The sequence below is a fragment of the Pelmatolapia mariae genome, linkage group LG14, assembly GCF_036321145.2.
Source record: "Pelmatolapia mariae isolate MD_Pm_ZW linkage group LG14, Pm_UMD_F_2, whole genome shotgun sequence".
Taxonomy (NCBI): domain Eukaryota; kingdom Metazoa; phylum Chordata; class Actinopteri; order Cichliformes; family Cichlidae; genus Pelmatolapia; species Pelmatolapia mariae.
The window spans coordinates 26,430,373-26,458,260 of NC_086239.1; the positions used below are offsets into that span (position 1 = coordinate 26,430,373).

General features: G+C 39.6%; 3 protein-coding genes across 3 annotated transcripts; 2 read left to right on the forward strand and 1 right to left on the reverse strand.

Moving 5' to 3' along the window:
* Positions 1 to 402: 402 nt before the first annotated feature.
* On the reverse strand, positions 403 to 27,888 carry LOC134640637 (extracellular calcium-sensing receptor-like). Its single transcript, XM_063492545.1, has 12 exons — positions 27,795 to 27,888; positions 27,341 to 27,626; positions 26,956 to 27,164; positions 26,702 to 26,793; positions 26,373 to 26,552; positions 26,053 to 26,241; positions 25,406 to 25,939; positions 24,998 to 25,207; positions 24,772 to 24,895; positions 24,421 to 24,614; positions 917 to 1,198; positions 403 to 825 (listed from the first exon to the last, which is right to left on the reverse strand). The coding sequence occupies exons 1-12, from the start codon at positions 27,886 to 27,888 to the stop codon at positions 403 to 405; spliced, it is 2,817 nt and encodes a 938-aa protein (XP_063348615.1).
* On the forward strand, positions 4,672 to 8,743 carry LOC134641537 (extracellular calcium-sensing receptor-like). Its single transcript, XM_063494012.1, has 9 exons — positions 4,672 to 4,811; positions 5,090 to 5,384; positions 5,547 to 5,633; positions 5,908 to 6,177; positions 6,386 to 6,592; positions 6,687 to 6,962; positions 7,300 to 7,527; positions 7,623 to 7,746; positions 7,833 to 8,743. The coding sequence occupies exons 1-9, from the start codon at positions 4,702 to 4,704 to the stop codon at positions 8,741 to 8,743; spliced, it is 2,508 nt and encodes an 835-aa protein (XP_063350082.1). The 5' UTR covers positions 4,672 to 4,701.
* Positions 20,198 to 24,263, forward strand: LOC135933779 (extracellular calcium-sensing receptor-like). Its single transcript, XM_065471952.1, has 9 exons — positions 20,198 to 20,337; positions 20,616 to 20,910; positions 21,073 to 21,159; positions 21,439 to 21,708; positions 21,916 to 22,122; positions 22,207 to 22,482; positions 22,820 to 23,047; positions 23,143 to 23,266; positions 23,353 to 24,263. The coding sequence occupies exons 1-9, from the start codon at positions 20,228 to 20,230 to the stop codon at positions 24,261 to 24,263; spliced, it is 2,508 nt and encodes an 835-aa protein (XP_065328024.1). The 5' UTR covers positions 20,198 to 20,227.

The following is a 27,888-nucleotide window of genomic DNA, read 5'->3' on the forward strand; positions in this document are numbered from 1 at the left end:
CACAACATTGGACTTCTTTTATAATGTTGTTTTAATTTTATGAACGTGCAATTGTTGTCAAATAGGTATAATAAAGATTTTTTCAAAAGAGTAAAATAAAAATATATTTTAAGAAATTGTGTTTTTATTTGCTTTGACAGCCTGGTATATTTTGTCAATTCATGTCTAGGAGAACATTTCTGATTTCATATAGCTTAGTAAACAATCATAATAGCTAACAGATAGTGACATAAAATGGAGCTCTGTCATAGAGATTTAGGATATGTCACAACTTAATAAGAAAATAAACAATTATATATATTTTTTTAATGGTATATGACCAGATAAATAAAATGAATGTATTCCAGCTGATAAAAAATTTTAAAACGTTGAATTACAGTGGCAATGGTTACATTTGCTTACCTATCTACCCATCAGATGTTTCTTAGTGTTTTTCTCAGGCCTCAAAAGAATGATGAAGCACTTTGGAGCAAATATGCAGAACAGCAAACCATAGCTAGAGGCAAGGATGGCAAAAATCTCAACAGCAACTGCATATTTTCCAGGAGAACTGACATAGGCAGGAACAAAAGCCACCCAAACAGCACAGAAAATCAGCATGCTGAAGGTGATCAGCTTGGCCTCATTAAAGTTGTCTGGAAGTTTTCTGGCAAGAAAAGCCAAGAGGAAACTGGTGCAGCCCAGTAGTCCAATGTAGCCCAATACCAGAGAGAAACCCACCACAGAGGCAGTGGCACACTTCAGAGTAACCTTTAACCCTGGGACATCCAGGTCAGATTTGGGAACAGGGGGGCTGATTGATAGCCAAATAATGCAGATGATAACCTTGATGGAGAAGCATTGTACAAAATCAAGCTAATTTCTGTAAATCCCATAAAGAGTAATGGTTTATGGTTTCAAAAAGTGCATGTCGAACCTGCACACAGGTGAAGAAGAAGACGCTTCCTCTCTGTTGACCTGGACCAAACCACTTCATTAAGGCTTCAGCACCAGGCCGAGCTGAGCGAAACGCTGCCAGAACCACAATGGTCTTGACTTTGAGGCAGGACACACAAAGCACAAAGCTGATTCCGAAAGCTGCCTGCTGGAAACGACAAGACCAGTCTGATGGGCGACCAATGAACACGAGCGAGCACAGGAAGCAGAGCTTGATTGACACAAGAAGCAGGAAGCTCAGGTCTGAATTGTTAGCCCGGACCTTAACATGAGAATTGGAATACCATTATTATCTTAAACTAGTTTTTTTAATTAAGCAGCAAGGCAGAACAAAATCAGGGCTGTATCAAAACACAGGGACTAAACCCCAACTCAACCAGACCCAGAACTGATCCGGAATTAAACAGGACTACAACAGTTCAAAATCAGGACTACTTAGGACTTAACCAAGACAGAACCAGAATCAAAACTAGATGATAGTAGCACTAAAAGTCATCATAGACCTCCACTACACTTATTTTTTAATTCTGCCAAAGTACACTATTTAGATTCAGAAAAGTTCATATAATTATTTAGCCTTGTTGTGCAAACAAGCCTGCATAACTTAATAAATATAGAATTTGAAAAGTAACAAATGGTATCTAAAAAGTTACACTAGGTACTAGATACATGTTATGGTGAGTTTTGCCAAACAACCATTTGACTAACATGTCTGTCTCACCTGCTCTTGTTCCATCTCTATTCTGTCCTCATTCTCCTCTCCATCTCCCTCTCTGTTCCTCTCTCTCCCTCTTTGTGCTGACAGTCAAGCCAAACACCAACATCATCAAATATACAGTTGGAACCAGATATTTACATACTCTTCAGATAAAAACACAAACACTTTTTTAATTGTAACATCAAATCAGACTAAATGTTTATTTTTTTAGATTGATAAATATAAAAACATATCTGTTAAATTTAAGAGTAAAGAGAGAAATTGTCTGTATTTCTTAAGTGCAAATGGCACCCAAATTGTATTCAAAATTGAGCCACACTTATGGAGGTCCACAATTCTTTTCCTGGTGTTTTGGTTGACATCTCTTGATTTTCCCATGTCAATGAAACAGGCTCTGTGTTTTGGGGGTGCCTTATATGCATCCACAGGTGTGCCACCAATTTACTCACATGGACTCTACTAACCTATCAGAAGCTTCTTAAGCTCAGAATGGAATCGTCTGGAGTTTTCTTATTAATTAACAATAAACTTTGTGAATATATACTCCTAAATTTGATGAAAGTGATTAAAATAGACAGCTCTCTCTCTCTTTATTATGACATTTAACTAATTCAAAAGATATTTCAATATTTATTTATCTGAAACAAAACAAGTTTACTCTAAATTGATGTTTAACAGTAAAAAATGTTTTTATGTTTTCTCCCTAAAGTGTATGTAAATATCTGGTTTAAACTGTGAATATACTGCTGTGTATTGAAATTTCTCGTGTTTTGCATAGAAATATACTGAACAACATACAAAGCATAATATATAAAATAACATTTACCTGAGTTTTTTCTTTGAAAGAAGCCCCTTATGTACAATGTTGTATATCAGTACATAACTGAAACCGATTTGGAGTGCTTTATTTAGCCATGGAGGGTAACAACTGAAAATATGAAATAAACACACATGTAAGCTAAGACTTTCTAAAAAAACAGCATTGTTGTTCGGCTTTTCATTTCGCCATTTATTGATTCACTTCAAGAGCAAGTATCGTAATGTGGGTCAAGTGATCAGTTTGATATCAATCTTTTGTGATACACCATCATATTTACATTAGTTGTACAGTACGAATGATTTGCTCTGGTACCTGGTCAAACTTAACCTCTCCTCTGTCTACCTGGCTGCACTTCTCCAACAGCAAACTCGCAGGCAGCAGCTTCTCCCCCCTCGCTCACATGCGTAAGTGCTGTGCTCAGTCGCCTAGTGCCTGAGCTCGGATCATACCAAAATTAGGCGGAATTTAGGACTGTGCGCTATGTGCTTCGAATATTATGTGTAGTTTTTGTTTTATACAGTTGTCAGTCAGGCATCTAACTATGAAACAAATTACACTCCAAAAGACCCCGGGCTTCTGAAAAAATGACCATGGCTTAAGCCCAGTAAGCTATCCCCCCCGCTCCGCCGATGGTTAACTCCAAATCTCCCGAACACTACAGTGGCTTGCAAAAGTATTCGGCCCCCTTGAACTTTTCCACATTTTGTCACATTACAGCCACAAACATGAATCAATTTTATTGGAATTCCACGTGAAAGACCAATACAAAGTGGTGTACACTTGAGAAGTGGAACGAAAATCATACATGATTCCAAACATTTTTTACAAATAAATAACTGCAAAGTGGGGGCCAAATACTTTTGCAAGCCACTGTATGTCGATCTGAGAAAGCAAGACCGAGACAGCGAGACCAAGATGAGACCAAGACCGGTCTCAAGACATCCAACTCTATCTCTTAGTTGAACCTCTGATTCAGGAGGAACAATGAGATTTTCATCCAGGCTGTGGAACTGGACAAGCTCTTTATCCTCTCAAGGATGTTTGAGAAAGTGAGCAAGTGTGGACAGAATATCTTGGTCTGTCCAGGCTGGTGGATGTTCTCCACTATGATGGCCTCAGGATTTCATCTTTACCTTTTGCAGATGATGTGGTACTGTTTGCTTAATCAGCTGGTGACTTCCAACTTGAACTGGAGTGGTTTGCGCCCAAGTGTGAGAATCACTACCTCCAAGTCAGAGACCAAAGTTGTCAGCCGGAAAAGGTGGAATGCCAACTCCATCTGGGACAAATTACTACCCCAATTGAAGGAATTTAAATGTCTTAGGGTCTTGTACACGATTTGGGGGAAAGTGGAGCATGAGATTCACTGACGGATTTGGGCAAAATATGCAGTGATGCAGACACTGTACAGTCTGTTGTGGTAAAGAGAGAGCGGGCAAGTTTTTAATTTACAGGTCTTTTTACATTACATCCTCCCTTACCTATGGCCATGAACTCTGTCCCATGTTTCACATTCATGCATTAGCCCTGAAATTTTTCTCTGTCTAGTTTCTCGTTTGGGCCGTCCCCTTGGACTGTCCCTCAATTATAGTTTGACCTCAGGACAATCTTCCCCATCCACTAAGTTTTCTATTTTCCTTTTGCCCTTTGCAGCTTTGTGTCCTGCCCATGCTCATGCAACTTTGTTTTTGTTATGTTTTTCATCGTTCCCTCAAAAATTTTGTTTTCTCTTTCAACTCAAATATGACCTGAAGTTTTTAATATGATGTTGTTGAGACATTACACATGAACTTTGATGTACATGAATTATGATATGTTATTTTTGCTATTTGACTTTTATGTCACTTGATATGCACACGGAAACAACTACTGACTACTGAACAACTACTTACTCTGACAATTCTTCAGTGAGTTATTACTGATGACTAATTTACTTACAGAGTGTTCCCTGAGTTTGCCTGGATACAAAGCAATCTCAAATGGAAATATACTCCTCCTTCTTCCCTAATGGGTGGTGTGCAAGATTAAACAACACAGCATGTCAATAAAAGAGAATGGCAAACAATAAAACCTAATGATTTCAACAATTCAGAAAGCTGTCATGTGCTCATCTTTGCAAAACAATTTAGTCGTGGTTGTTTTTCTGTATTCCTGTGTTTCTTCTACTCTACCCACTCCTCAGTTTTCTTTGTCCTGTCAGCTGCAGGGACAGTTTTATCTAAATGAGATGCACAAAACTGGAGATGTGGCTCTGGGTGGACTGTTTCAAGTCCATTTCTTTTCAAGTGTTCCTGATCTGTCTTTTATCTCGCAGCCACAACAGCCGACTTGCCATGGGTAACAAAGACAGGGAAAAAGCAAGAAAAAAATAGAATAAGAAAACTGTCAAACTTAATCCCACCATAAATATGTATTTTATATCTGAAATAACTACACAATGCATCTTCTTTTTAAAAATGTATTTTCATTAATATATGTATTAAATTGTTATTCACTTTCCTTGATTGTTCATAATAGTATTACTTTTGCAACATTTTCAAACTGTGCTCATTTTCCTATATTTTAAAAATCTGTATTGTGTTATATTTTTTAGTAATTACCTTTTCTTGTCTTAGTGTGTATGTCCTAGGATTTAAGCTCGCACAAACCATGGCGTTTGCTATTGATGAGATCAACAGAAACTCAAACCTGCTACCAAATGTGACTCTGGGATACACTCTTTATGATAACTGCTTTGAACTTGGAATTGGATTCCGTGGAGCATTGTCATTAGCCAGTGGTCAAGAGGATCAAATTGTAGTAGATGATACATGTTTTGGAAATCCTGCAGTTGTAGGGATTGTGGGTGATCCGTCCACTACAAATTCTATTGCAATCTCCAGCGTTTTAGGTTTGTACAGAGTACCTATGGTAAGTTTTCTGCTTGACTATGTAACGGTTGTCTTAGATTGCGTTGATTTAATTGAAAATGTAAAACCATTTTATGAAATGAAAAATAATGCAGTCATAATGACAAAGTTAAGATATCTCTATGTGGATAGCTCTCCAATATACAGTCTGTATCTTTCACAGGTGAGTTATTTTGCCACATGTTCCTGCCTGAGTGACCGTCAAAAGTATCCATCCTTCTTTAGAACGATCCCAAGTGATGCTTTCCAGGTGAAAATTTGTTATCAAAATTAAAATGGAAAAACATATCTGTGTAAAAGAAGAACAAAGAAAGATAAGATATTATTTCTATATATAGAAATAATAATATAATTAGTTTTGAGAATTGTGCTCTATTTCGTTTCTGTATTGTCTCAGAGAATAAAGCTAAATTGCAATTATATTTAAATGCTGTTCTGTGGACACTGATAAACAGATAACGCACTGAAAGTTTGTTTTGTTTCTTCTTTTAAATGCACTTACACTTTCATCTATATTCACTTAGGTACGTGCAATGATCCAGATTCTAAAGCATTTCGGCTGGACTTGGGCAGGTCTTCTTGTCACTGATGATGATTATGGGCTTCATGCAGCCAGATTCTTTCAGTCTGAGCTGAGTGTGTCTGGTGAAGGTTGCCTGGCCTACACAGAGGTTTTACCCTGGGACAAAGACACAGAAGAACTCCGGAGGATTGTTGATGTGATGAAAACCTCTACAGCTCGAGTTGTCATTGTCTTTGAACATCCTAGTCGCATGATACACCTTATGGATGAGGTTTCGCTTTAAAACACTTCAATGATTACTAGTTACAGAGGTTTTCATAATTATATTGTGTAAAACACGTATTACGTATCATTGTCAGTACAGAAATAATTACAAAAATGTCCTCATTCAGAATTCATTTTAAAGATCAAAAACTGTTTCAGTAAAGAAGTTAGAGGTTCAATATTACTTCATAGATTTGCTCTAATTTAATTCACAGGTAGTAAGGCAGAATGTGACAGGCCTACAGTGGATAGCCAGCGAGGCCTGGACAGAATCTGCTGTGCTCCAAACACCTCACTATATGCCATACCTGGGTGGTACACTGGGTATCACCATTCGTCAAGGAGAAATACCAGGGCTCAGGGAATTCCTGTTACAAATACGTCCTGATCTACATCACAACAGTAGCTACGGAAATAGCTTGGTGAGACTTGAACATTTTTACTGTGTATGTGTGGATGTGTCACAACAATTATATATTTTATAATGTGTAACAAACATTTTTCAAAATATTTCAGGTGAATCAGTTTTGGGAATTTACATTTCAGTGCAGATTTTCTCCAGCTCCAGCAGGCTGGCTGGAAGGTGGAGGTGCACTATGCACTGGACAGGAAGATCTAGGAAATGTGGGCACTGAATACTTGGACATTTCCAACCTGCGGCCTGAGTATAATGTGTACAAAGCTGTTTATGCACTGGCGTATTCCCTTGATGACATGCTGCGGTGCAAGCCAGGAAGAGGGCCTTTCAGTGGGAACAGCTGTGCCTCTTTGCAGTCACTGGAGCCTTGGCAGGTGTGGTATCATTGTACACTCCACCTTTGAATACATTGTTTTTGCGTGCTTTCAGAATTTTATTAACTTCAGGTCATTATCTTTTACACAGGATTATTAGTAATGTGCCCTGGTTGATTGAGACTTAGATAAAAATGACTTTATATATGTAGGTACCATAGATAGAATATTATATTTGATTACTGAACTGAAAAATTGCCATTGCTTGCACTGTAAAGTTACTGGAGCCATGGCAGATGTGATATCACTTTAAACTACATCTATGAATAAAACATTCTTTCTGTAATTAGTTTCGGAGCAAAAAGGAATTTATTTATTATACATTCCTTTTAAACAGCTTGTTTATTACATGGAAAGAGTGAACTTCACCACTCCATTTGGCGATCAAGTATCATTTGAAGAGAATGGTGATGTGGTACCAATTTATGATGTTATTAATGCGTTGTGGCTCCCTGATGGAAGCACTAAAATTCAGAAAGTGGGTGAGGTTAAAAGGACAGCTTTAAAAGGTGAGGAACTCATACTTGATGAAGACAAAATCTTCTGGAACTTTGAATCCAAAAAGGTTAGATATGTTTTTATTTCACAAGTACCTTTTATGACATTTACAGTATATAGAATTGTAGCAGGCAATAAATATTTATTTTTTATGTCAAATAGCCACCTCGATCAGTATGCAGTGAGAGCTGTCCTCCTGGTACCCACATGGTGAGAAGGAAGAGAGAGCCCGAATGCTGTTTTGACTGCATTCCTTGCTCTGAGGGAAAGATCACTAACAAGAGCAGTAGGTCTTTGTCTTTCTGTATGACATATTTGATTTAATTTCTGTGAAATATAGTATGCATTTCACCATCAACCCCTTTTTGTCAGACTCCTTGGAGTGTACCAGTTGTCCAGAGGATTTTTGGTCAAACCCACAGCGTGACCACTGTGTTCCTAAGAAGACAGAGTTTCTCTCCTATCATGAGCCTTTGGGTATTTGTTTGACAGCAATCTCCTTACTGGGAACATTTATATGTGCTGTTGTTCTGGGGATCTTTATCTACCATCGCACAACACCTATAGTACGTGCCAACAATTCAGAACTTAGTTTCCAGCTATTGTTGTCACTTAAGTTGTGTTTCCTGTGTTCACTTTTGTTCATTGGACGACCCAGGATGTGGACATGTCAACTCAGGCATGCAGCATTTGGGATCAGCTTTGTGTTGTGTGTCTCATGCATCCTGGTAAAAACCATGGTTGTTCTGGCTGTGTTCAAAGCCTCCAAGCCAGGAGGGGGAGCCAGTCTGAAGTGGTTTGGTGCTATGCAGCAGAGAGGAACAGTACTGTTTCTTACAGCTATTCAGGCAGCCATCTGCACTACCTGGCTTGTCTCTTCCTCTCCAACTCCACATAAGAACACCCAATACCACAATGACAAGATAGTGTATGAGTGTGCCGTTGGGTCAACTGTTGGTTTTGCAGTGTTATTGGGCTATATTGGCATGCTGGCTTTCCTCAGTTTTCTAATTGCATTCCTGGTGAGGAATCTCCCTGACAGTTTTAATGAGGCCAAACTCATCACATTCAGCATGCTGATCTTCTGTGCTGTGTGGGTGGCCTTTGTTCCTGCTTATGTCAGCTCACCAGGAAATCTTGCAGATGCAGTGGAGGTATTTGCCATTCTTGCTTCAAGTTTTGGACTGTTGATCACACTGTTTGGACCCAAATGTTACATAATCCTGTTGAGACCAGAGATGAACACAAAGAAAGCTGTTATGGGTCGTGGCATTGTTTCATAAAATTTTCAGTTCAAGTCAAAAAAGTGTTTTTTTTAATTTGCATTCTATTGACCAAAAATTAAATAAACAATTAAAATGAACAAATGTTAAATATTGAAGACAGTTATTTAGTCATTTTTGTTGTTGTTCTTTTAAAATGCAGTTCACATACAAAACAACCAGACTTTTCAAAGATAAACATTGACTTTGTTACACTCCACTGCAAAGTTAACCTATTATGAAAATTAAATGTAATTGAAATTATTTTAATAAACTAAGCTTTCAACTTGAATTCATTTAGCAGTTTTACTCTATATTCTTGTATATTTGGTCTGTCTTGAACTGATGGTGATCAAAACCATGTTGACCATTTCAAGAAAACAACTCAGGCAGGACTCAAATACAGGTCTTAACTTTCAAACTTCAGTGCAGTTTGTTTCCATTTAAAAATGTGCTACAATCAGAACTTAACTGTAGTGACAATTCCAGGCTCCCAGACACACAAGGCTCTCCAACAGTTTGCTAGAAGGTCTCTCCAAACAGACTCTAAGAAGCGTGTCATCCAGAGAGTTTATCTCCCAATGAGAACTGGGAGTAATGCAAGATGGCGGCTCTATGCTCTCCACTTAGGTGCTTTTCTTTTTTGTTTCTACACTTTTTCTTTTCCTTTAGTTTTTCTTACTGTAAAGCCAAATTTATCTACAGCCATCTGGAATTATGCAACATTGGATACAACAGCCAGATCCCCATTACCAGTGATTATCAGAGGATGCACAACATCCCCCTGGAGATAGTGAGAAAATTCGGTGCTCTGTGGATTCTTATCGAGTCTGCCAAGAAATGCAGATGGCGGAAGGAACGCAAACAAAAGCAGGAGTGCCGGTCGGGCCTGCTAGCTATGCTAAAGAAGCAGCCTTTCAAACTACTGCTCCTGAGCACCTTCCTGACCAACGCACGGTCGGTCGTCAAAAAAATAGACGAACTGAAGCTACTTCTCACTGCACAGCCACTTGTACGCGACTGTTGTGTCCTGGTTGTCACAGAGACATGGCTACGAGAGGGAATTCCCGTAGCCTCGATGGAGCTATCAGGTCACACAATGCACCGCAGCGACAGAAAGACTACAGCGGGGAAAAGCAGAGGAGGAGGTTTGTCCATTTACACACATAACAACTGGTGCACAAACATTAAGATCATCACCACAGTCTGCTCCCCGGACATAGAGGCAATGTCTGTCATGTACAGACCCTTCTACTTGCCCAGAGAACTGCCTGCAGTGCTAATAACAGCAGTCTACTTACCACCAGACGCTAATGCTAGCTCAGCCCTTGCCTACCTGCACGACACAATCTCCAAAAAGCAATGGACATATCCAGAGGGAGTACACATCATTGCAGGGGATTTCAACAAAGCATGCTTAAGAACTGTGCTGCCTAAATTTGTTCAACATGTGAAATGCCCTACGAGAGGGAATAACACCTTGGACCATGTTTACTCAAATATTAAGCAAGCCTCCAGATCTTTTCCCCTCTCCCACCTGAGTATGTCCGACCACTTCTCTCTGCTAATCGTCCTGGCATACACACCACTCAGGAAAAGAACAAAGCCCACCATCAGAACCATTAGCCCCTTTTCTGAGGAAGCTCTTGCTCAATTGCAGGACTCTTTTGCCCTCACAGAGTGGACTGTCTTTGAACATGATGGCCTAGAGACTCACACATCCGCAGTGCTGGGTTACGTCACGCACTGCATGGACACTGTCTCCACGGAAAAGGTCTACCCCAACCATAAAACCTGGATGACAAGTAAGGTTCAGGCATTGTTAAAGGCACGCAACTCGCCATACAAATCTGGGGGCCAGGACATGTACAGCAGAGCAAGAGCAGACCTTAAAAAAGGCATCAGAGCAGCAAAACTGGACATCTCAAACAAGCTATCAGATCACCTCTCTGATAACAACTCCAGAAAGGTATGGGAGGGCCTGAAACACATCACCAATTACAAGGGCAATGGGAAAAATACAGATAACATGGACATCTCATTAGCAGAGGAACATAACCTCTTCTTTGCCTGCTTCAAGAAAACTGCAGTCACCCCCACCATGCACACCACCCTGCCCACAGCCTCCTCTGAGCACAGCCCTCACACATTTAGCCTCCAAGAACACCAGGTTCGCAACGTGTTCAGAGCAGTAAATCAGAGGAAAGCTGCTAGCCCTTACCTGTTAGAGTGCTCAAAGCCTGCGCTGTCCAGCTGCCTCCTCGGTTCACCAGACTATTCAACCTCTCCCTGTCACATGCCACTGTCCCTCAATGCCTGAAATCAGCAACAATAGTCCCAGTCCCCAAATCCCCCACCATCAGTAGCCTCAGTGACTACAGACCCATCACACTGACTCCAGTGGTTGCAAAGTGCTTCAAGAAGCTGGTCCTAAAACACATAAAGAACTGCCTTACTGGGACATCAGTAAGGATGCTCTTCATTGACTTCAGCTCGGCCTTCAATACCATCATCCCAGACATTCTTATAGCCAAGGTGGTAAACTTGGACTTCCCCCCCTCCACATGTGCATGGATCAAAAACTTTCTCACAGACCGTTCACAATCAGTCATGGCTGGCAACCAGAGATCATCCACCCTGTCACTCAGCACTGGCTCACCACAGGGATGTGTGCTGAGTCCACTCCTACACACCATCTACACCAGTGACTGCACCCCCATGCACCCCTGCAACATCATCATCAAATTTGAAGACGACACCACTCTGATGGGGCTCATCACCAACGATGATGACACCGCCTACAGAGATGAGGTCCAGCGACTGACAGAATGGTCTAACTACAGTAACCTCACCCTAAACATCAAGAAAACCGAGGACGTGGTCATGGACTTCCGCAAAACAAGAACTGATCCCCCTCCCCTATCCATAAAAGGTGACTATGTGGAGAGGGTGCCCTCCTTTAAGTTCCTCGGCACCAGAGATGGGCAGTAACGCGTTACTGTATTCCGATTACTTTTTTCAAGTAACGAGTAAAGTAAGGGATTACTATTGCAAAAAAGGCAATTAGATTACTGTTACTTTCCCGTAAGCACGCTGCGTTACTGCGTTACTAAAACCGTGATTTTTTTTGTGATAGTGTCTCATGACAATGACGTAAGCGAGTGCGAGGTTCGTGAAAACAGCTGTGTGCATATCAAAAATGGATAATATAACGAGTGTGGGACAGAGTATGAGCATGCAGCGTTTAAAGCGTGGAAATACTGACCGTACTTTGAGTTTGAGTCTGTAAAAAGTGACAAAAACATTAGTGTCCACTGTTCACTGCATGGGAAGAAAACTTCTTTTTACAGCGAAAAAATTCCTTCTGAGCAAGCACCAAATACGCTACCGCTGGAATGTGAAATTCACAGAGAAACTGCCGTATCCTTCCACTGACCGCTGCGACACACCTGCACCAGGGCAAACCTCTACCTGCCCCACTCCTGCTATACAGGTGAAAATAGAGCAACAGGACCGCTAAGTCTTTGATTTTATTTATTTTCTGCTGTGTTTTACATGCATCTATTTGAAAGAGTGAGTGTAAACACAAAAAAATATTTTATTTTATATGCTGGAATCTGCAGAAAATAGGTTTAAATGTTAAACAAATTTCTTCCAGTCAGAGAATGTTGCATATAATTTAATGTTTGCTTGATGCATAAAGTTAAAAGATTAAAACTAATAAAACAAGTTTTAAAAAGAGACTTTTTCATTTGATTACATTTTACATGATGGATTATGCAGAAAAAGTAGAATTGGGCTGAAAGATCTATTGCTTTGTTACCTATTCATGGTGTAAATCATGTTTTAAAGAAAAAAAGTAACTAAAAAAGTAACTAAGTAGCTAATTACTTTTGAAAATAAGTAATCAGTAAAGGAATGGGATTACTTTTTCGGGAAGTAATTAGTAATTAGTTACTGATGACTTTTTTCAAGTAACTTGACCAACACTGCTCGCCACCCACATATCTGAGGACCTATCTTGGTCCACAAACACATCAGCCCTAGTGAAGAAAGCCCAGCAGCGCCTCCATTTCTTGAGGGTTCTGAGATGGAACAGGCTGCAGACTGACCTACTAGTGTCCTTCTACCGAGCCACAATCGAGAGTGTGCTGGTACATGCCATCCCTGTGTGGTACCCTGACAGCTGACAAGAAGAGACTGCAGAGGGTCATCAGAACTGCAGAGAAGGTGATCGGCTGTCAACTCTCCTCCCTGGACTTAATTGCCAGCTCAAGATGTCTCTCCAGAGCCAGGGCACTTATAAAAGACCACCTCCATCCTAACAAACACCTCTTCAACATTCTGTCGTCTGGAGAAAGTTCATATCCATTAGGTGCAAAACAAATAGACTAAAAATAGCTTCTTCCCGTGGGCTGTCAGAACTCGCAATGCAAACTAAGAGTGTGAACAGACTTCTCCCATACAACCATTCTGATGCAGCTATTGATCAACTATATTGCTGCCATCCCATGTGCAATATCTCAGTCTTTCCTTGTTTTGTGCAATATCTTTGGCCCATGTGCAATATTTTTGGTCTTTGGTCGTTGTGCAATATTTTGATCTCAGTGGAATTACCATCCCCACCCTAGACCTTATGACCTTAGCCCCTCCACCCTTATTTATTTATTTATTATATTATATAACAGCCCTTGTATATGGCCTCACAATGTTTCTGCTTCAATGTTTCTATGCTTACACCATGTATATAGTTTACTCACATATATGTATACATATATATTCCTTTTTTCCCTCGTTGTATATAGTTTTCTTTACTTTTTTTTACCTTTCTGGTCCAGCTACCCAATTTCACTGTGCAAGAAACTGCACAATGACAATAAAAGCTCTAAGTTAGGTCTAAGAATCAGAATATTTAATTAATCCCTAAGGCAATTATGTCGGATACAGTTGCTCCAAAACAGTAACAGTAACACACTAAACTATTTCAACAATACGATATGTTACAGATTTTACAAATTTAAGAAATAGCACTAATATATACAAATCATCAATTATAAATATCAAGAATTAACAGAGGTGGTTATAAATAAATATCAAGAATATTGAAAAGAATATTACAGAGTAGAAAAGAGCATGCACAAAAAGGGTGTAACTATTGCAGTGTTTACAGTGTATTAGATGGAGGAGTTGTACAGGGAGATGGCCACGGGCAGGAATGATTTCCTGTGTTGTTCAGTAGCTATGGTCATAGTACCTATGGTGTCCTAGGCTCCATAAATGCTAAAGAGGTAAGTATTATTTCTCAGTTGCAGTGAATTAAAAGAAGAAAATAAACAGTAGAAAACTAAACAGCAGAAAGAAGAAGAGAAATAACAATTTAACATAAACCAGTGACCAGTGTTGGGGAGTAACGGAATACATGTACCGCCGTTACGTATTTAGAATACAAAATATGAGTAACTGTATTCCGTTACAGTTACCGTTTAAAAAGGTGGTATTCAGAATACAGTTACTTTGTTGAAATAAATGGATTACACGGCGGTACTTTCCTGTTTCATATTGTCGCGGGTCAGGACTGTTTGGGTTTGTTTGACAGCTACGCTCTGTTGTTCCAGGCGGCAGTGTTACGGTTGCCATGGTTACAGGGTGACGCTCTCTCTCTCTGCGTGTTTCCTGGGTGAGAGAGCGCTTTTTTGTTGTTGTTGTTGTGCTAAGCTAAAAGGCAGAATGCTACAGGCATGGCCCTAAAGAATGTAGCCTCATGGGCAGTGTAGTCCGTGCTGCAGCGAGAATGGACTACCATACACGTTATGTGTCTGTGAGCGAGGGGGGGAGAGAAAGGAAAAGTCCGAGCTGTCACGGAGCAAAAACGGGAGCTGGAAGCATGTAAATATAATAATAACCACTGCAGCCAAGAAGAGTGCCTGACGACCCCAGTTGTAAGTAAGCTATTAAGACTCGACTGTACACTGTGTTCGTGTTTTCCTCCGGAAAAAAATAAGTTCCGTTGGAGCAGCCTTTCAGCGCCTCTCTCTGTCTCTGCTAGCAAAGTTGACCCAGACAACAAAGTAAAGCTAGTTTTCAGCTACGAGCCCGACACGGAACCCGACGTATTAGCCAGAGGTCCCTTTACTACGGTTCGGAGCCGCGGACCTTCAGTAACAGTAATAAATCACAGCAATAGTACATTCACGTAGTTGTAAACAGCATGATAATATATTAAGTAATCCAAAGTATTCAGAATACGTTACCCTCATTGAGTAACGTAACGGAATACGTTACAGAATACATTTTGGGGCATGTATTCGGTATTCTGTAATGGAATACATTTTAAAAGTAACCTTCCCAACACTGCCAGTGACACACTCCGGGGCCTCCTTGGATGAGGGTGTAGTGATAATGACCGAAACACCCGATGAATCCAAGGTCCACCACTGACTAAGTGTCCCAAATTTTAATATGATAATTTAGATCAGATCTTTAATCCCTAAACCCAACCGAAGAAGAAAAAAATGGCAGATTAGCTTGGGTAAAAGACCGAAAGTTGAGGCACACAACGATGTGTGCTGCTGGTAAAGTTTCTGGGCTGCTTTTCCTCATAACAGCCATCCCTCAATATTCTCTCCATTTAAAGCAATGCATTATCAGGAACTGTAACATCTAGTGCTCTTACTGAATCAGCAGATAGGTCTATTAATACATGTTGAGTGAGAAAAGTGACTGAAAAGGAAGTACTCAATGCATCATGGGAACCCCCCAGAAGTCTACACCTATTGCAGCATAACTAAGGGAGGATTCAGGGTCACCTGATCCAGCCTTAACTATATGATTTAGAAAAAAGGAAAGTTTTAAGCCTAATCTTAAAAGTAGAGATAGTATTTGTCTTCCGAATCCAAAGTGGAAGCTGGTTCCACAGAAGAGGGGCCTGAAAACTGAAGGCTCTGCCTCCCATTCTATTTTTAAATACTCTTGGAACAACAAGTAAGCCTGCAGGGAGTATTCTGAAAAAATTTGGATGCTCGAGCCTGACAAAAACAGGTGGATAGAGTGTTGATTTCTTCTTGATTATATTTTGATTAGATCCCTTATTTGGTTAAAGAAGGAATAACTATCACCAAAAGCACATGCATTAAACTCTGTCACAGGATTGTCTTACATTACCACAAAGGCTGGATTTTAGGCCTTTTTCTTCACGTGTGAATGGAGCTGAGCTGAGGGATCACGACACTGTGAAAGTCAGGACACTGCAGGGTTTATCTCTTAGTAGACTTGTAGTCAAGACCGCCTAAACCGAGACCAAGACAAGACCAAGACCAGAGGGTATCGAGACCAAGACAAGACCGAGACCAAGACCAAGTCGAGATGAGACCAAGACCGAGACCAAGTCAAGACGAGACCAAGTCCAAGACGAGACCAAGTCCAAGACCAAGACCAAGACAAAAAAGTCTTTAAACTGCAGCCAGATGCTGCTTTGTTTACGGGTCTCAAGCATATTTATATGTTTCTGCGATGCACTTGCACAGCCCTCTTCACCGCTGTCTACTGTCTCGCTCACTTACTGAGAGGACAGATGCACGCTCCACTTGACTGTCACATCCATCACCCTCTCTGTTTTTCACATAATGATATTATCATATATCCTCGCCTGTGATTGGCCACAATATGGAGGGATTGGAGCATAGCTGAGCCACTATGTGAAAGGTGAGCAGCGAAAGGAAATTAAGTGAGGAGCCAGTTCTCGCTCAATGGGAGTCGGCTCTTCTGATTCACTACAAAGTACTCTGTAAGCACGGCTCTTAGAGCTGATGCTTTTGTGCATGACACATTATCGAACGTTATGTTGTGTGTCATGGATACTGTTGACTCCAAAGGCGGAGCCAGACATTTTATACACCCGGGGCTTAGCCCTAAAGGGCATGTGGGATGGGGGGGACGGTGGGGGGGTTAGAAATGACTGAAAGATTTATTAGGCTGTGTTTTGAGTTTTGTTCAAAAAAGAATGACTTCATATAGGAAAAAAAAAAATCACATATGCAGGACACCTTAAACTAGTTTTTTTTAATTAAGCAGTAAGACAGAACAAAATCAGGGCTGTATCAAGACACAGGGACTAAACCCCAACTCAACCAGACCCAGAACTGATCCGGAAATAAAACAGGACTACAACAGTTCAAAATCAGGACTACTTAGGACTTAACCAAGACAGAACCAGAATCAAAACTAGATGATAGTAGCACTAAAAGTCATCATAGACCTCCACTACACTTATTTTTTAATTCTACCAAAGTACACTATTTAGAGTTCATATAATTATTTAGCCTTGTTGTGCAAACAAGCCTGCATAACTTAATAAATATAGAATTTGAAAAGTAACAAATGGTATCTAAAAAGTTACACTAGGTACTAGATACATGTTATGGTGAGTTTTGCCAAACAACCATTTGACTAACATGTCTGTCTCACCTGCTCTTGTTCCATCTCTATTCTGTCCTCATTCTCCTCTCCATCTCCCTCTCTGTTCCTCTCTCTCGATCTTTGTGCGGACAATCAAGCCAAACACCAACATCATCAAATATACAGTTGGAACCAGATATTTACATACTCTTCAGATAAAAACACAAACACTTTTTTAATTGTAACATCAAATCAGACTGAATGTTTATTTTTTTAGATTGATAAATATAAAAACATATTTGTTAAATTTAAGAGTAAAGAGAGAAATTGTCTGTATTTCTTAAGTGCAAATGGCACCCAAATTGTATTCAAAATTGAGCCACACTTATGGAGGTCCACAATTCTTTTCCTGGTGTTTTGGTTGACATCTGTTGATTTTCCCATGTCAGAAACAGGCTCTGTGTTTTGGGGGTGCCTTATATGCATCCACAGGTGTGCCACCAATTTACTCACATGGACTCTACTAACCTATCAGAAGCTTCTTAAGCTCAGAATGGAATCGTCTGGAGTTTTCTTATTAATTAACAATAAACTTTGTGACTATATACTCCTAAATTTGATAAAAGTGATTAAAATAGACAGCTCTCTCTCTCTTTATTATGACATTTAACTAATTCAAAAGATATTTCAACATTTATTTATCTGAAACAAAACAAGTTTACTCTAAATTGATGTTTAACAGAAAAAAATGTTTTTATGTTTTCTCCCTAAAGTGTATGTAAATATCTGGTTTAAACTGTGAATATACTGCTGTGTATTGAAATTCCTCTTGTTTTGCATAGAGATATATTGAACAACATACAAAGCATAATATATAAAATAACATTTACCTGAGTTTTTTCTTTGAAAGAAGCCCCTTATGTACAATGTTGTATATCAGTACATATCTGAAACCGATTTGGAGTGCTTTATTTAGCCATGGAGGGTAACAACTGAAAATATGAAATAAACACACATGTAAGCTAAGACTTTCTAAAAAAACAGCATTGTTGTTCGGCTTTTCATTTCGCCATTTATTGATTCACTTCAAGAGCAAGTATCGTAATGTGGGTCAAGTGATCAGTTTGATATCAATCTTTTGTGATACACCATCATATTTACATTAGTTGTACAGTACGAATGATTTGCTCTGGTACCTGGTCAAACTTAACCTCTCCTCTGTCTACCTGGCTGCACTTCTCCAACAGCAAACTCGCAGGCAGCAGCTTCTCCCCCCTCGCTCACATGCGTAAGTGCTGTGCTCAGTCGCCTAGTGCCTGAGCTCGGATCATACCAAAATTAGGCGGAATTTAGGACTGTGCGCTATGTGCTTCGAATATTATGTGTAGTTTTTGTTTTATACAGTTGTCAGTCAGGCATCTAACTATGAAACAAATTATACTCCAAAAGACCCCGGGCTTCTGAAAAAATGACCATGGCTTAAGCCCAGTAAGCTATCCCCCCCGCTCCGCCGATGGTTAACTCCAAATCTCCCGAACACTACAGTGGCTTGCAAAAGTATTCGGCCCCCTTGAACTTTTCCACATTTTGTCACATTACAGCCACAAACATGAATCAATTTTATTGGAATTCCACGTGAAAGACCAATACAAAGTGGTGTACACTTGAGAAGTGGAACGAAAATCATACATGATTCCAAACATTTTTTACAAATAAATAACTGCAAAGTGGGGGCCAAATACTTTTGCAAGCCACTGTATGTCGATCTGAGAAAGCAAGACCGAGACAGCGAGACCAAGATGAGACCAAGACCGGTCTCAAGACATCCAACTCTATCTCTTAGTTGAACCTCTGATTCAGGAGGAGCAATGAGATTTTCATCCAGGCTGTGGAACTGGACAAGCTCTTTATCCTCTCAAGGATGTTTGAGAAAGTGAGCAAGTGTGGACAGAATATCTTGGTTTGTCCAGGCTGGTGGATGTTCTCCACTATGATGGCCTCAGGATTTCATCTTTACCTTTTGCAGATGATGTGGTACTGTTTGCTTAATCAGCTGGTGACTTCCAACTTGAACTGGAGTGGTTTGCGCCCAAGTGTGAGAATCACTACCTCCAAGTCAGAGACCAAAGTTGTCAGCCGGAAAAGGTGGAATGCCAACTCCATCTGGGACAAATTACAACCCCAAGTGAAGAAATTTAAATGTCTTAGGGTCTTGTACACGATTTGGGGGAAAGTGGAGCATGAGATTCACTGACGGATTTGGGCAAAATATGCAGTGATTCAGACACTGTACAGTCTGTTGTGGTAAAGAGAGAGCGGGCAAGTTTTTAATTTACAGGTCTTTTTACATTACATCCTCCCTTACCTATGGCCATGAACTCTGTCCCATGTTTCACATTCATGCATTAGCCCTGAAAATTTTCTCTGTCTAGTTTCTCGTTTGGGCCGTCCCCTTGGACTGTCCCTCAATTATAGTTTGACCTCAGGACAATCTTCCCCATCCACTAAGTTTCCTATTTTCCTTTTGCCCTTTGCAGCTTTGTGTCCTGCCCATGCTCATGCAACTTTGTTTTTGTTATGTTTTTCATCGTTCCCTCAAAAATTTTGTTTTCTCTTTCAACTCAAATATGACCTGAAGTTTTTAATATGATGTTGTTGAGACATTACACATGAACTTTGATGTACATGAATTATGATATGTTATTTTTGCTATTTGTCTTTTATGTCACTTGATATGCACACGGAAACAACTACTGACTACTGAACAACTACTTACTCTGACAATTCTTCAGTGAGTTATTACTGATGACTAATTTACTTACAGAGTGTTCCTTGAGTTTGCCTGGATACAAAGCAATCTCAAATGGAAATATACTCCTCCTTCTTCCCTAATGGGTGGTGTGCAAGATTAAACAACACAGCGTGTCAATAAAAGAGAATGGCAAACAATAAAACCTAATGATTTCAACAATTCAGAAAGCTGTCATGTGCTCATCTTTGCAAAACAATTTAGTCTTGGTTGTTTTTCTGTATTCCTGTGTTTCTTCTACTCTACCCACTCCTCAGTTTTCTTTGTCCTGTCAGCTGCAGGGACAGTTTTATCTAAATGAGATGCACAAAACTGGAGATGTGGTTCTGGGTGGACTGTTTCAAGTCCATTTCTTTTCAAGTGTTCCTGATCTGTCTTTTACCTCGCAGCCACAACAGCCGACTTGCCATGGGTAACAAAGACAGGGAAAAAGCAAGAAAAAAATAGAATAAGAAAACTGTTAACCTTAATCCCACCATAAATATGTATTTTATATCTGAAATAACTAGACAAAACATCTTCTTTTTACAATGTATTTTCATTAATATATGCATTAAATTGTTATTCACTTTCCTTGATTGTTTTTAATATTATTACTTTTGCAACATTTTCAAACTGTGCTCATTTCCCTATATTTTAAAAATCTGTATTGTGTTATATTTTTTAGTAATTAACCTTTTCTTGTCTTAGTGTGTATGTCCTAGGATTTAAGCTCGCACAAACCATGGCGTTTGCTATTGATGAGATCAACCGAAACTCAAACCTGCTACCAAATGTGACTCTGGGATACACTCTTTATGACAACTGCTTTGAACTTGGAATTGGATTCCGTGGAGCATTGTCATTAGCCAGTGGTCAAGAGGATCAAATTGTAGTAGATGATACATGTTTTGGAAATCCTGCAGTTGTAGGGATTGTGGGTGATCCGTCCACTACAAATTCTATTGCAATCTCCAGCGTTTTAGGTTTGTACAGAGTACCTATGGTAAGTTTTCTGCTTGACTATGTAACGGTTCTCTTAGATTGCGTTGATTTAATTAAAAATGTAAAACCATTTTTTGAAATGAAAAATAATGCAGTCATAATGACAAAGTTAAGATATCTCTATGTGGATAGCTCTCCAATATACAGTCTGTATCTTTCACAGGTGAGTTATTTTGCCACATGTTCCTGCCTGAGTGACCGTCAAAAGTATCCATCCTTCTTTAGGACAATCCCAAGTGATGCTTTCCAGGTGAAAATTTGTTATCAAAATTAAAATGGAAAAACAAAAGTATGTTTCAATATCTGTGTAAAAGAAGAACAAAGAAAGATATGAAAATATTAGAAATAATAATATAATTAGTTTTGAGAATTGTGCTCTATTTCGTTTCTGTATTGTCTCAGAGAATAAAGCTAAATTGCAATTATATTTAAATGCTGTTCTGTGGACACTGATAAACAGATAACACACTGAAAGTTTGTTTTGTTTCTTCTTTTAAATGCACTTACACTTTCATCTATATTCAATTAGGTACGTGCAATGATCCAGATTCTAAAACATTTCGGCTGGACTTGGGCAGGTCTGCTTGTCAGTGATAATGATTATGGGCTTCATGCAGCCAGATTCTTTCAGTCTGAGCTGAGTGTGTCAGGTGAAGGTTGCCTGGCCTACACTGAGGTTTTACCCTGGGACAAAGACACAGAAGAACTCCGGAGGATTGTTGATGTGATGAAAACCTCTACAGCTCAAGTTGTCATTGTCTTTGAAGATCCTAGTCGCATGATACACCTTATGGATGAGGTTTCGCTTTAAAACACTTTAATAATTACTAGTCACAAGGGTGTTCATAATTATTGTTCATAATTGTGTAAAACACGTATTATGCATCATTGTGAGTACAAAAATTAATACAGAAAAATAATCATCATTTTAAAAATCAAAAACTGTTTCAGTAAAGAAGTTGGAGGTTCAATATTGCTTCATAGATTTGATCTAATCTAATCACAGGTAGTAAGGCAAAATGTGACAGGCCTACAGTGGATAGCCAGCGAGGCCTGGACAGAATCTGCTGTGCTCCAAACACCTCACTATATGCCATACCTGGGTGGTACACTGGGTATCACCATTCGTCAAGGAGAAATACCAGGGCTCAGGGAATTCCTGTTGCAAATACGTCCTGATCTACATCACAACAGTAGCTACGGAAATAGCTTGGTGAGACTTGAACATTTTTACTGTTGTAGTCACAACAATTATATATTTTATAATGTGTAACAAACATTTTTCAAAATATTTCAGGTGAATCAGTTTTGGGAATTTACATTTCAGTGCAGATTTTCTCCAGCTCCAGCAGGCTGGCTGGAAGGTGGAGGTGCACTGTGCACTGGACAGGAAGATCTAGGAAATGTGGGCACTGAATACTTGGACATTTCCAACCTGCGGCCTGAGTATAATGTGTACAAAGCTGTTTATGCACTGGCGTATTCCCTTGATGACATGCTGCGGTGCAAGCCAGGAAGAGGGCCTTTCAGTGGGAACAGCTGTGCCTCTTTGCAGTCACTGGAGCCATGGCAGGTGTGGTATCATTGTACACTCCACCTTTGAATACATTGTTTTTGCGTGCTTTCAGAATTTTATTAACTTCAGGTCATTAACTTTTACACAGGATTATTAGTAATGTGCCTTGGTTGATTGAGACTTAGATAAAAATGACTTTATATATGTAGGTACCATAGATAGAATATTATATTTGGTTACTGAACTGAAAAATTGCCATTGTTTGCACTGTAAAGTTACTGGAGCCATGGCAGATGTGATATCGCTTTAAACTCCATCTATGAATAAGTCATTCGTTCTATAATTAGTTTCAGAGCAAAAAGTAATTTATTTATTATACATTCCTTTTAAACAGCTTGTTTATTACATGGAAAGAGTGACCTTCACCACTCCATTTGGCGATCAAGTGTCATTTGACGAGAATGGTGATGTGGTACCAATTTATGATGTTATTAATGCGTTGTGGCTCCCTGATGGAAGCACTAAAATTCAGAAAGTGGGTGAGGTTAAAAGGACAGCTTTAAAAGGCGAAGAACTCATACTTGATGAAGACAAAATCTTCTGGAACTTTGAATCGAAAAAGGTTAGATATGTTTTTATTTGACAAGTACCTTTTATGACATTTACAGTATATAGAATTGTAGCAGGCAATAAATATTTATTTTTTATGTCAAATAGCCACCTCGATCAGTATGCAGTGAGAGCTGTCCTCCTGGTACCCACATGGTGAGAAGGAAGAGAGAGCCCGAATGCTGTTTTGACTGCATTCCTTGCTCTGAGGGAAAGATCACTAACAAGAGCAGTGGGTCTTTGTCTTTCTGTATGACATATTTGATTTAATTTCTGTGAAATATAGGATGTATTTCACCATCAACCCCTTTTTGTCAGACTCCTTGGAGTGTACCAGTTGTCCAGAGGATTTTTGGTCAAACCCACAGCGTGACCACTGTGTTCCTAAGAAGACAGAGTTTCTCTCCTATCATGAGCCTTTGGGTATTTGTTTGACAACAACCTCCTTACTGGGAACATTTATATGTGCTGTTGTTCTGGGGATCTTTATCTACCATCGCAGAACACCTATAGTACGTGCCAGCAATTCAGAACTTAGTTTCCAGCTATTGTTGTCACTTAAGTTGTGTTTCCTGTGTTCACTTTTGTTCATCGGACGACCCAGGCTGTGGACATGCCAAATGAGGCATGCAGCATTTGGGATTAGCTTTGTGTTGTGTGTCTCATGCATCCTGGTAAAAACCATGGTTGTTCTGGCTGTGTTCAAAGCCTCCAAGCCAGGAGGGGGAGCCAGTCTGAAGTGGTTTGGTGCTATGCAGCAGAGAGGAACAGTTCTGTTTCTTACATCTATTCAAGCAGCCATCTGCACTACCTGGCTTGTCTCTTCCTCTCCAACTCCACATAAGAACACCCAATACCACAATGACAAGATAGTGTATGAGTGTGCCGTTGGGTCCACTGTTGGTTTTGCAGTGTTATTGGGCTATATTGGTCTGCTGGCTTTCCTTAGTTTTCTTATTGCATTCCTGGTGAGGAATCTCCCTGATAGTTTTAATGAGGCCAAGCTCATCACATTCAGCATGCTGATCTTCTGTGCTGTGTGGGTGGCCTTTGTTCCTACTTATATCAGCTCACCAGGAAATCTTGCAGATGCAGTAGAGGTATTTGCCATTCTTGCTTCAAGTTTTGGACTCTTGATCACACTGTTTGGACCCAAATGTTACATAATCCTGTTGAGACCAGAGATGAACACAAAGAAAGCTGTTATGGGTCGTGGGATTTTGTCATAAAATATCAGCCACATGTGGAATAATTCTGTTTTTTTAATATTTTGTCAATTATTTGATCTTGAAGAAAAAACTGACATGAGATGTCAAATAAAACCTAACAACAAAAAACTGCACTTGGCAACTGCACACAATGTTTTTTTGAACATTTCTTTCTCACCACAGGTGTATGATGGTAGCGAACGAAAACCACAAAGACAACTGTTGTCACAGTGACACCGGTCACAGCTGCTGTAGTAAGAGTAATTCCCAAAGTCTCATTAAAGGCAAGAAAGTCAAGTTGGCGAGGGATGCAGCCAGTATGTTTAGCATTAGACCAGAGCTCTAGGGGACAACGCTCACAGTCAAGGGAACCTAACAGTAAAAAGAGTGGAGAAGGAAAGAAGAAGAGAAAGGAAAATCAAACAAGAATGGCAGAAGTACATGACTTTAAATCAAATGGATTTACAAGGAGGGGTGTCTGATATTCCAAGGCACAACAGGGATAATGTTTAGATTGTAATCCCATTACCAGTTTTATTGCTTATCTCTCCTGCAGCACATGGAATACAGTCAAAGCAGCAGAGAGGTTTTCCTTTCCTGCTGACCTTTCTGGTCCCTGGGGGGCAGATCTCGCTGCACACCGAAGTAGGCACCTAAATAATAAGCCAACGCTTATTTCTAAGCACAATATGTGTATTCCAGTTAAGGGCAAGAAATGCACAAATTACAGTTTACATTATTTTCATATAAAATACCCGATTGGATCCTGTGATCCACTGAATAGCTGATTCATTAAGATGGAGAGCAAACCCATCCACATGACCAATCAAAGTAATTTTTAGTGTCCCATCAGGCATTTTCTGCCAGTTAACAAGGTCATACTTTGCTGGAATATCGGCTCCTTGAAAGTAAAATGTTTCGTCTTGTGGTGTGGTGAAGTTCACTTCTTGCAAGTGCTGCAAAAGCTGTAAAATTATAACAATCATGAAACTAGAGTTATTAGAGTTCAATGATAAGTGCAGTACTGAAACATATAAAAATGTTGTAATTACAGCATTGTGGGTACTCATGGGTCAGACCAAAACCCTGTTCAGTGTCTAAAGAATGCAAATGGATATTTATTTAATTTTTTAGGGAAAGGATGATATTCATGATTACTTTACCTCAGTGGGCTTGATTTGTTTTGGAGAGGAGCAGGTGGAGATGTTGTTTTCAGAAGGGCTGTCTTTAATGGGACAGAGAAGGCTGTGGAGGGCATGGGCTGCAGCATAAACAGCAAGGTAGACATTATATGTCACCCTTAGCTGGGATGCATCTGTAAAGAGATTCTGCACTTTTTTCAGAGACTCCGTCCCATTGCAATGTGATAGTGAAGCTTTCTGATCAGACATAACAGGAGGATTTGAAGTTAAAATATTTGATATATGGCTGGACTTTAGTGTGGACACAGGAGAACTGAGCAATGAGGAGGAATATAAATGAAGATGCCTGGTCCTGTGACTACACCCAAACTCCACTTCCCAGAATTCTCTTAAGAACTCATCATCTGGACGGTGAATTGGGTGTAAACGTCTGAGATAACTTTCAAATCCAGGTATAGCTGAACTTCTAGTGGCAACACCAAGAACACCGTTTGCCACTTTGCTTGTAACTGAATTTTGGACCAGATCACTGGCCAAAAACTGTCTATCAGTCACCTAATAAGCAAAAGGAAAATTATTTTTAAAGTTTATTTTGTTTTTAAATATAATCTCTAACTTTTTTGCAGCATGCATTATATGCAATAGGCAATATTATTACAGCTTCTCACATTCAGTTTGGCGAGTTGCAGGAACAATTCTCTCACATCTGTATACCAAGTGAAGATCAAAATCACCCTTGCAGTTGAGGCTTGAATTGTGAGGGCTGCTCGTCTGGCATCACTAATGATATTTTCCCTTTGGAGAGTCTCTACAAATGCCAGGCAGACACCTGCTCCCTGAATCTCCTCCTGAAATATCTGACATATACAGGTGAAAGAAGCCTATTACATGATTACACTGCAACTGTAGTTATATAATATACTTATTACTGTATATTTTAGAGATATGACTAAGTAGTCTAAATGACAGAAATAAAAGATGCAAATACCTTTACTGCCATGTAGCCATAGTTATTGTTTGCTACAACTGCTCCAACCCAAGTCCAGTTGAAGCGTATAACAAGCTGGGCAACAGCACGTGCTTGGTAAATATCACTGGGAATTGTTCTGAAGAAATTTGGATACTGGAGCCTGTCACTGAGACAAGGACAGGTGGATAGATCGCTGATCTGAAAGATACATACACACACACAAACATAAATTTTGCTTAGAGTAAAAGATATAAAATCAAGTAAAGATGGCTCCACTTATCTAAAAAAAAAAAATACTAAAAAGCTTATATACAGTTTTTATGATGCATTCACAACAAAGGTATCACGAAAGGTATGGAGAGTGGCCCCAGCACTGTGGAGAGTATTTGGCTTGTTATGGATGAATCACCACCAATAATCATGGGGACAGATTGACCACCTGAAAACAGAAATTATTAATTTAATTAAACAAGATCCTGCAGCAGGAGTAGAAGAAGTAGAAAGCAAAATTGTTGACACATTTTTTTTGTATGTTTTCTGATCAAGTGCTAGATAAAGAATGAGTTACCCCTCCTGTCTTTAATTTCTTCTCTATTCCCACTAGAATAATCTGGAGGGTTTGTAGAGTTGCAGCTGGTGCTGTCTCCACCAACGAGTGATAGTGCTGACTGGAGAGCCCATGGTGGGCGCCCACAGCTGTCAAAAATATGATAGCCCAGCTTGATTCCTGGTAGGAGCATTGTACTATGATTGATTTCCTCCAGTGCAAACACCATAGCATATATGTACTGCAGGGGAACATATTCTAAACTGAGAGGAGGGAGATAAAGTGATGAAATATAAATTAGTGATTTCGTTTGAATCATGTCTGTACAGCTACAAGTACAAATCAATGGGAAAAACGTAGCAATTGCTCCTATGTTATATCTATGTATGCTCTAATTCTACAGCAATCACAATATTCACTGTAACTTAGAGTTTTTTACCCAGTACATGGATTGTAGTGTGGCAGCTGAGTGAAGTCATGGTCTATAGCTGGAGGCTTATAATGAAGAGGAAAAAGACCACCAATGATTACATCTCCATCTTGAAACAGACCCTGGCTACTTGGTGTACCCCGATGAGAACATGTCAGCATCTGAACATACAGAAGCCCATCCCGGATTCCCAGCTCTCTTCCCACAAGCCACACAAGTAGCAGAGATTGGGATGACCTGGACCACGCAATGAAGAGCCAAGAGAACCAAGACATAGATGCAGCTGTTCTAGACACTTGTACAGTACATTAAATTTGGTTTATTCTCATGAGCTCAATCGGTATCCATAAACATTTCCTGGAATGAAAATATCAAATTAGATTAAAACCCAAAATATAAAAAACTGTTCCATTTAAAAATGTGTATTTTCATACACAGGATATAACATGAGTTGTCTGCTTACATCCATCCTCTTCCTTGGAATAGATGATCTGCAGATGTGGGCACTTTATATAGAGGCAGGGCCTTTTGGTGAGTAAGTGAACATGACGACACAT

What these genes read in the sequence shown, in the direction of transcription:
- LOC134640637 (XM_063492545.1), bottom strand. Translation starts at nt 27,888, where the DNA reads ATGTGTCGTCATGTTCACTTACTCACCAAAAGGCCCTGCCTCTATATA. An exon ending in AACAAATCAAGCCCACTGAG is followed by an intron (nt 25,208 to 25,405) that starts GTAAAGTAATCA and finishes ATAATTTTACAG; the next exon opens with CTTTTGCAGCACTTGCAAGA. An exon ending in GCTACCATCATACACCTGTG is followed by an intron (nt 1,199 to 24,420) that starts GTGAGAAAGAAA and finishes TCTCATGTTAAG; the next exon opens with GTCCGGGCTAACAATTCAGA.
- LOC135933779 (XM_065471952.1), top strand. Translation starts at nt 20,228, where the DNA reads ATGCACAAAACTGGAGATGTGGTTCTGGGTGGACTGTTTCAAGTCCAT. An exon ending in CAACAGCCGACTTGCCATGG is followed by an intron (nt 20,338 to 20,615) that starts GTAACAAAGACA and finishes TTCTTGTCTTAG; the next exon opens with TGTGTATGTCCTAGGATTTA. An exon ending in GTAGCTACGGAAATAGCTTG is followed by an intron (nt 22,123 to 22,206) that starts GTGAGACTTGAA and finishes AAAATATTTCAG; the next exon opens with GTGAATCAGTTTTGGGAATT.
- LOC134641537 (XM_063494012.1), top strand. Translation starts at nt 4,702, where the DNA reads ATGCACAAAACTGGAGATGTGGCTCTGGGTGGACTGTTTCAAGTCCAT. An exon ending in TGATACACCTTATGGATGAG is followed by an intron (nt 6,178 to 6,385) that starts GTTTCGCTTTAA and finishes TTTAATTCACAG; the next exon opens with GTAGTAAGGCAGAATGTGAC. An exon ending in AAAGATCACTAACAAGAGCA is followed by an intron (nt 7,747 to 7,832) that starts GTAGGTCTTTGT and finishes CCTTTTTGTCAG; the next exon opens with ACTCCTTGGAGTGTACCAGT.